This window comes from Pundamilia nyererei, unplaced genomic scaffold, assembly GCF_000239375.1.
Source record: "Pundamilia nyererei isolate P.nyererei 1_Seehausen unplaced genomic scaffold, PunNye1.0 scaffold00456, whole genome shotgun sequence".
NCBI classification, from domain to species: domain Eukaryota; kingdom Metazoa; phylum Chordata; class Actinopteri; order Cichliformes; family Cichlidae; genus Pundamilia; species Pundamilia nyererei.
Genome location: NW_005187857.1, coordinates 248,723 through 257,758, shown reverse-complemented (window position 1 = coordinate 257,758; position 9,036 = coordinate 248,723). Strand labels below are relative to the sequence as shown.

Sequence of the window (9,036 nt, the reverse complement as noted above, 5' to 3'; positions counted from 1 at the left end):
TAGTCTTATTACTCTTTCTGGGTCACAAAATAAACTTTTAAGATATTTTCAGGCGAGAAAATAGCTGTGTAAACTTCAAATATCTGCTTGGTTTATCAAGACATTGCATATTTGCAAAAGTGCTCTGATGTTTTTGGAGACGTCTGTTACCCACCAGCAGCGGACTCCTGGGTTTATTGTTTTCAGACCCCCGCTCTTTCGCTACTCAGGTTAAAGATGATATATAAGTCACTCGGATAACTTAAAAATGTAATTGTTTGGCTTTTTTTGGTAAATTGGTTTGGCTGAGATCAAAGTTATTAGATTAAATAAACTTTATTAATCCATCAGGTGGGGTCATCCGGGATTTTCACACAGCTGAATAAACATCAAACAGAAAACGGATTAAACAGAAGTGTGAGACGGTCAAGAATTTGCGGCAGTGTCCTGTTATATTTTAGATAGCAAGGAGGAGACGGCCGAGTTTATTAAACTCCACTGAGACAGCGGTGATGCAAATCTGAAGGCTAGACCATCCCATTTCACAGCCTCGCACTTCCGGCCTTCTCTGTCTTCGAAGGACCCGGCCCACGTAGACCACGAAGGCCAGGTCCTCTGAACGATGCAGCCTAGGTTTTGGGACACATCTTCTCTCTCTCCTATTTCTCCTCTGTCTGCCTGGGCAGAGCTCAGCTGGGCTCCCGTCCTTGGCCTATGCACCTGTTGTAATCACCCACCTACTGTGAGTTTGCATGATTACCTGACTGCCTGAGCTGCTATTTAAGATGGTGGCTCAGAATGCTTGTTTGCTGGATCATTGAGTAACTCTCGTCACTACAGCTCAGTTAACCTCTGTTTTATGTATGAAGTTCTAGTCTGTTTTATTGACGTTTCTTTGTGTATACATTCCTGGACCCATCCATGTTTCCTGATCTGTCCCCCTGAGTCTGGCAGAGAGGTGTGAGTGCCAAAGAGGATTGTGAAAGTGGAGAGTGAGGAGTGGCCCTGTGGAGTGTGTTTTGGACAAGTTTCTCTTCCTTCCCTGGAAACCCCTGTCCCATGTACTGTATATAGTTTCACTTGGTAGAACTATAAATAAACTTCTGACTTAAATTCTCAATTCAGCTGGTCTGCGGCTGAGTCCGTTCCACCTTTGTGACAGAACCTTTTATTTAAATGAGGTGCATACTTTTCCCAGTGAAATCGGCACAATCCCACAGTGATGAAAACAATATTTTAACTAAATATATTCTGGATAAATCAAAGCATTGTCAAATTTATCCATAGTTCCCTTTATTTTTTCCTTCTTTCCTTGTCAGATCCTGTCCTGCAGGATTTCTCCTTCTCTTTCTTACACACTGCTGAATCTGTCCTGGTGTATCATCAGGGGTGAAGAGCCTCTGTCCCATCTCATCTCATCTTCTCAGTCTCTTCTTACTCTGGACGTTTGCAGAAGAAAATCAACCATAGTAGTTAACAACAAAAAAAGCAGAAGTTAGAAAACATAGTTTTCTAATAGAATCACATGGACATATTTTCTGTGGTTAAATCACACAATCACTGCATTGAATTTTAAAATCAATGCGGTATTTGATGGGAAGCCAATGCAAGTCAGCAAGGATAGGGGTGATAGGGGTGATAAAACCTGCCAGTTCCCATTAAGAGGTGTGCTGCCGCATTTTGAACAAGCTGTAGTCTGCAGAGAAGGGCAGGTTGGAGGCCAATATAGAGGGAGTTACAGTAGTCTAATTGAGCGGTCCCCAACCCCCGGGCCTCGGACCGGTACCGGTCCGTGAGTCGTTTGGTACTGGGCCGCGAGAGTTGAGGCTCAGGTGTGAAATGTATGGTTTTCAGGGTTTTTATCGGTTTTCAGCATTATTTTGCTATTATTTTTACTGTTAACTCGGTTTTTCTGGGTCTTTTCACGTGTGTTATGAATAAATCTTCTTTTTTTCGGTACCGGTACTAGTTTTATTTTGTTGTATTTATCCGCGACACCTTAAAGGCTGGTCCGTGAAAATATTGTTGGGCATAAACCGGTCCGTGGCACAAAAAAGGTTGGAGACCACTGGTCTAATCTAGAGGTGATAAAGGCATAGATACGTTTCTCAAGATCCTTACAGGGTATGTAAGGCTTGGCCTTAGCAATTTGGCGTAGTTAGTAAAAGCTTGATTTAACTACAGTGGACACTTGTTTGTCAAGTTTAAAAGAATTGTCCCAGAGAACGTATAGGTTGCTTACAGTATCAGAAAGAAAAGTAGCAAACGGCCCAAGTGAACCTGTTAGTTGGCCCCTAGGAATATGGCTATCGAAAACTACAATTTCTGTTTTCTTTTCATTAAAATGAGGGAGTTACTCAACAACCAATCCTTGACTTCTCTCATACAATCAACACATCCTCAGTCAGATGAAAGTACATTTGAATATCATCAGCATAGAGGTAGCAAATACAAAGCAAACAACATAGGGCCCAACACAGACCCTTCAGGCATGCCACAGGAAGAGGGGGCAACAGAGAAAGAATTCATTCCATCCTCCTTGCCCTCTTCCGTTTATGCAAAAACAAACAACTATGTTCAAGAGAAAACTTTTTTTAACATGTGCATTTGTATTTATATTGTGGGCAAAAGATGTCTTCTTTTTTTAAATTAGAAAAAAATTTGGGTAGGTCTAAAACCTGAAAGATTGCCTTAATCAATAGATAAACAACAAAGTTAATTGGCAAACTGTAAATAAATTACTAAGTGGGGAATGACACTCTCAGTCCCTTTTGTTTAGACTGTAGCATCATTTTTTAAAATGTGTTATTGATTGTTAAGCTTAAGAATGTAAAAGCTAGCACCAAGATTTAAAAAAGGTATCAAAGACATTGTTTACACCAGATGTCTTTAAGTTTCATTATTCTCATTTTTCTATATAAAAGGCCACACATGTTAAGTATGTAGAGCTACTCTAATACTTGTATGAGATAAATATGCCATACGATTTTCTTTTGGAAATTTGTGTGATCTGACTCTTTGAGACTGCATGGTGCTGACTGATGTGACACAACACTCCCAGAAATGTTACCCAGGGAAGAAAAAGCCAAATCAAGTATGCGGTTCTGCTGTGGTGACAGCCAAAAGAAGCACTGGACAAACTGGCTCCGAACCGCTACGCTGAAATCTATCAGTTAGTCTCATTAGTTTGTTTTCTTGAGCATGAAGATGCAAATCTTTAAAAGTTATAATACATGTATAGTTTCATAGAGTAAAGTACCTTAATTTATTAGACTCTTATGGCACTCTAACCAGCAGTGCACTTTTGGATTTTAGCGGCAGGATGATGTATGAGAAATTGAGATAATATAAACTGTACTGTGTGTTTACAGTAACTAAAGAAAATGTTAGTAATTGCAAAACTGTGGTACAGATACAGGTAACAGATATACTTCAAAAACAGACTGACCTTTGTGGTTCCTCCAGAGGCAGAACAGCAGCACCAGCACAACCAACACCACAGTCACGAAGAGGCAGACACCCACCACAGGAAGCAAAACATACATAGGAGGGGAGTGAAAAGATTTGGGTCGCCCAGCTTAAAAACGAAAGCAAACAGAAACCACAGTTTGTTCTTGATGCAAACGGGACAACAAGTTTGGTTTATTGCGTTGGTAGACTGTGATCTCTGTGCTATGCTCGAATAAAAGCACCAACAAATGTGAAAAGAGAAGTTATATCTACTGTGTGAAAAAGTTTCCTTTTTACTTTTTGGTTTTCTCACCTTTGACAGACAGCCAGCTGTCCAGTGATTCTCCGCTACCAGAGATGGTACACTTGTAGAAGCCTTCATCAGACTTTGAAACTTTGAGGATGGTAATGTTTCCTGTAGAGCTGTTCCTGATGAGGAGGCCATCTTTATAAAATTCAGCTGGGAGGTTGATAAAAGAAGTCTGTTTAACCATGCAGCGCAGAGTTGCAGCATCGCCCTCCTGCAGAGGATGGACCGGACTCTCCAGGATCACAGAGCCTCCTGAACAACAGCATGAAAGAAATCATGAATTATTTAAAGTGTTTCAAAGCTTCAGTTTAAAAAGAAAAAAGAAAAAAATGAATTCAAACAAAGTCAACCCAAACTGTCCTGCAGCTTCTTCCTTAAACTAAGACGCGTTCCAGATCAGATAAACTCAAAATGGAAAAAAACAAACCCAAAAAACAAACGTCATTGCTACAGCTGTCATATTTGGTGTCTGAATGGCTCAAAATAGTTGAATTCATTCATTTTCAGTTGCAACTGTATTTAAAAGCTTCTAATTTCATTACACACAGTGATCAGTTTCACTAGTGTATCCTTTTTGTTTAGCTAGGGGCGATTCTAGGATCAGGGCTTTGGGGTGCTGAGCACCCAGAGAGCTGCCCGGCCAGACAAGATAAACTTTACTCATCATGATGAGACTTCTTCCCCATCTCTGTCAGTCCCTGCATCCCTAAATGTCTCCAGTTGTTCCAAGTTCCCTCTGACTGTCTCCTTGGTGCATTTAAACCCCTGTTCCTCCCTGTCCTCATCATCTGTTGTCTTCATCTCCGTTATCAGTCATCATAATTTTACCATCTCTGTGCAAGTCTGCAAATTTCTTTATTAAATCATAAGATTCTTAAATTCATCAAGTCTCTCTGTGCCTGGGTCCTCATCACAATACATGACATCACTGTTTTTAACACAATTTAATTCCCACATTTGTGAAAGAAAAGCAAAACACTTTTTTAAAGTCTGTAACAAAACAATCAAATCTGATAAAGGTTATTTAAATGTCGCAAAAGAAGAATGGATTGGAATAAAAGAATACATATTCTAACCTTAATTACTGCGGGAGAATAATGATGCTCATAGTGAGTAAGAAGTAAACTGAGTGCATTTTTTGGACAGAGATTAACTTTTAATGTGTATGTATAATATAATACAGATATATAAAATACACTCCAAAAATAGAGTCCTTGAAATGCACAAATGTACAAAGAATTGATTAAAAAATTATAAAAATGGAGGCAACTTTGCCTATGGTACAATGTATGAAAAGATCTTTATTGACGATACTACTATGGCTCTGCAGATTTTTTTTTTCTTTTATTTTAACCTATGTCGCCTCACCTTGAAGTTGGCAAATCACTTTTGGTGGTCAACTCTCTCAAGCAGTTAAACGGTTTCTGTTTTGCCTGTCACTATTCCCTGTCTGTTTCCTTACCTGCTTCTTCCTGACCTTGTACTTTCTCCTCACATTCCCTCTTTCCTCTCTCCCTCTTTGGACTGACAATCATACACAAATAGATTGTATTCAATTAGATGAAAAAATTACATTAATATGAAAAAAAAAATACTATTAAGATCACTAATAAAAAACTCACTAACCCCACCCCTCCTGGCTCACAGCTTCTTCTTCTTCTTGGTTGGCAACCAATGTTAAGGCGCTGGCTCACAGCTCAGTGGACATTTAGATGAGAAAATATATATTTGACACATTTAAGGAAAATATCAATAAAATAAAATAAAAATAAATAAATGTTCCCTTTAGAATTTTTTTTGCTCTTTTTTGCTCTGTAAAAGAAAACTATTTTTTTAATCATTCATCTTAGCAGTAGGATTTACATTAAAAGAGAAACAAATTAAGTTTTGGTGAAAATATACATTTTTGCACTCTCTGGTCAACTGACTCAGTGACTCAAATGACTCAAGAAACCCGATTCACTTTGGTGAGTGACTCATTAAAACTCGATTCAGTAGAAAGAATCGAATTTACCATCACTAGACCCAGGTATGGCGAGGACGTCCTTAACGCCACTGCTCTGCTCTCCACAGTAAATAGAGAAGGGAGACTCTGTCTTCAAGCGCTAGCTCGACAGCTGCCATCTAGCAAAGATACCATCTGGCACAACTTCCTCCCACATTCCTCCCACATTTCCGGTTCACGTGCATCAAAATATGCAATTTTGAGGCGTGATTGATTTTTTTTGGACACGCGTCAAATTAGGGGCGTCGGGGGCGTTTTCGCTCGTGTCTATCGCGTTTGGTGTGAACACACCATTAGGGTTTAAAAACTGAGCTTTAAAATGATTAGCAGTAATAAAAACCGAGAGAAGCCGACAGTGATCACTGACTGTTTTTAGGGGCTTGTTGAGATTAAATAGAGCAAGATACAAAGCATTGTAACATGTTAAAAACAGCCTTATTAAGTGCAGACTACTTTGTGCCCAGAATTAGGATTCATCACGTCATCACTTAAAGACCGGATAGTATTTGTACCCCAAGGAAAAGTTTTTGTTCATTTTGAACTAAAGTTTAGCTAACAGGTTGCAGGTTCTAGCTTCAGTTTATTAGAGATTTAAAGAAATGAAAACACTAATAATGTCCTTTTCTGTATTTTAGCAAGAGTCTTTTTATATCTGCCTACTATTGGTTTGCTATCAGTAGGTCACATTCGGTATTAATATCGGACAATTGGTAAGAAGTCATTCGGCAGGAAACCACAAGGTTTTTAAAAGGTGTTTCAACAAATCCTCATGTCAGCTTCTCACAGTGTGTATTTAATTGTGCTGCTAGTATAACTAGAAGAATTGTAATGCTGTAATATGTCTTTACCAGTCGATAATAACACTACAATAACGTTAAGTGATCTACTGTAAAAGTTGCTTGTTGGATTTCCCTGAAATTTGATGCATACATTTATAAACCCTCAGTTTGCTCAGTGACACTTTCTATTAGGTCCAAATCTTCAGTCTCAGTGTTGATTTGTGCTTAATTCTAATTAGCAAATGTTCACAATTTTAATGTACTAAATTGTGAATGGAAACTTCATAAACCTGCTGAACATCTCACCAGCATGTTAGTATTGTATTTAGATCAAAATTCCGCATACAGAACTATCTGTAATCCAAATGACAGCCCCTTCAATTTAGTACTTAAACTCACTGGTCACAGTGATGTTGACAGCTTCACTGCAGGCTCCAGCTCCAGAGTCACACCAGTACAATCCACTGTCTGATGGGTAAGCATCTTGAAGGAAGCAGTTTGATTCATTTTTTGTGCCCCAGTGTTTTGAACACTCTTCATTTGTTTTTGTTGATGTGTTTCTCTTTATTGTCCAGTTAGAGTTTTTAAGCTCTCCACAGCTCAGTGTAACAGACTCGTACTTGAAGAACTGAGATCTGTTTGGAAAGATTCTCAGAGTGGCTGAAAGAAACAAAAAAACAGAGGTGAGACAAATTAAATGTATTTACAATAACAGATTTAAAGCAAGAGCTAGTAGGTAGCCACCACCTAAAACTGAAGTAGTATAACTGTTCAAAGCTTCTCTGAAAATTCTTTACCAAGGTCTAAACTCACAGACCTAATAAACAACTCTAACAGCCTCCATTGTGTTTCATGAAACAAGAATGCACTGTAAAAGCAAAAGAAACACAACTTACACAATTTCTCTCGATTTCACAGATTTGCAGCTCCGTTGCGTGAAATATGTAATGAAAGCTTCACATATTACCCACAAAACAGATACATCTGCATCTTCTGTTTCATATGAAACAGAAGGGTTTTTTGGGTTTGGGTTTTTTGAAAGATGCTCTTAATGGGTGAATATGTATTTGGTATATATCTGTATCAGGATGTCAGAGTGCAAATACACTAATTAAATGCTCAGATGCAATGCTTTTTATTTAGTCTATTGTCTGTTGTATTACTTAACTCACGAGCACAATAATAATTAATAATTAATAAGCATTTGCTTAATTTCAGTTCATTATCTAATAACAACTTCATTTGTAAATGAACACAAATTAATTTAAAAAAAACGCACAAAAACATCTGGAGTTAGAATCTACAACAAAATATTTTTAAAAAATTGAACAAAGAAAGCAATAAAACGTAAGAAGCTTAGCAACAATGGGGCAACAATTTGCTTGTAATAGTGATATTAATCAAAAATACAGTTTGCCAAGATTTTTAAGGATCATAAAGTAACAAATATTTCCTAGTAATGTAAGTAGCTGCCAGCCTTAGTTGGACAAATACAACAGAGCTGGCAGTTAATTGTAAAGTATTAACTGCCAGCTCTGTTTGGAATTGTTATGTTGGAAAGCTATGTTGGAATTCATGCGAAATACAAAAATGTAATTTTTCATGTTATGAAAACATCAAAGGCAGAACAATTAATCCATCTGTTCTTTCCATCCAAAAGCAGAAGCCCACACACAGACTCACTGGAGACTTCACACATTTTGAGTACTTACCGACAATGGTGCACAGAGCTATGATCTCCATGCTGCTTGGCTGGTGTTTGACTCTCAGACTGAAGAGTTTCGGAGGGGGTGCATCACACCTCAGTGCTGACTTAGTGAAAAAGACAGCTGTGCAGGATGTTGTGACACGATTCTGTGAAAGAAGGAAAACCACTCTCAACGAGAAGAGCAGTGGATGAGCCACTATAAAAAATAAGTTTTTAAAATATAATTTATTTATTTCCAAGCTGGCGGCGTCTCTCCGCCACTTTGCTCCAGCTTCCACCCGCATGGGCAGAGCTCTGAACTCCGCCCGCCGCTGTCTTGTACACAATGGCTTTATCTCAGGGTCTGCAGCCTTAACGGTCCACAAATACCACGTACTCAAAGACCGGAAGTGCAAGGCTTGTGAAATAGACCCTGTGCACGATAAAATGCTAACTTCCTGTTTTAAGACCCGATGTAGAATTGTACATTTCCGGTAGCTTTATTTTGCAGTCAATTGCTACTGCGAAGGTGGACTAAAAAATCATGTCCAAAATATGAAAACGGAAAGATTACGTTAAGTTACAAGGAGCAGAGGGTGGGAACACTCACCATTGCTGTGTTATAAAAAAAAATCTAATATCAATTTTGATGTTTGAAGAGCGTAGATCGATCGTTTGTTTACATCACTCAGCACAAGCAGAACTGAATTACTGCATGCAGAAGACACATCGTCCGTATTCAGAACCACATCTCTGTATAGTGACAGTTCTTATGATTTAAACCCCATGCACGCGTGCGCGCGCACACGCGCACACACACACACAC

The 9,036-nt window shown here is 38.6% G+C and overlaps 1 protein-coding gene across 2 annotated transcripts; it reads right to left on the bottom strand.

The window, feature by feature from the left end:
• Positions 1-1,266: 1,266 nt before the first annotated feature.
• On the bottom strand, positions 1,267-8,525 carry LOC102212514 (high affinity immunoglobulin gamma Fc receptor IB-like). 2 transcript variants are annotated; one of them, XM_005753713.1, is made up of 5 exons: positions 8,236-8,525; positions 6,923-7,183; positions 3,743-3,991; positions 3,428-3,556; positions 1,267-1,418 (listed from the first exon to the last, which is right to left on the bottom strand). In XM_005753713.1, exons 1-5 carry the CDS (start codon positions 8,513-8,515, stop codon positions 1,414-1,416), a joined length of 924 nt encoding a protein of 307 aa, XP_005753770.1. In that variant the 5' UTR covers positions 8,516-8,525; the 3' UTR covers positions 1,267-1,413. The 2 variants fall into 2 exon arrangements, with proteins under 2 accessions (XP_005753770.1, XP_013771534.1); XM_013916080.1 differs by lacking the exon at positions 1,267-1,418 and having other exon boundaries at positions 2,942-3,556.
• Between the last annotated feature and the right edge of the window lie 511 nt (positions 8,526-9,036).

Excerpts from the sequence above, each read along its gene's own strand:
- LOC102212514 (XM_013916080.1), bottom strand. The coding sequence starts at position 8,515 with ATGCGGGTGGAAGCTGGAGCAAAGTGGCGGAGAGACGCCGCCAGCTTG. Across the intron at positions 3,992-6,922 it reads TGTCAACATCACTGTGACCA|GAGGCTCTGTGATCCTGGAG; the intron begins GTGAGTTTAAGT and ends GCTGTTGTTCAG. Across the intron at positions 3,557-3,742 it reads CAGCTGGCTGTCTGTCAAAG|CTGGGCGACCCAAATCTTTT; the intron begins GTGAGAAAACCA and ends TTCGTTTTTAAG.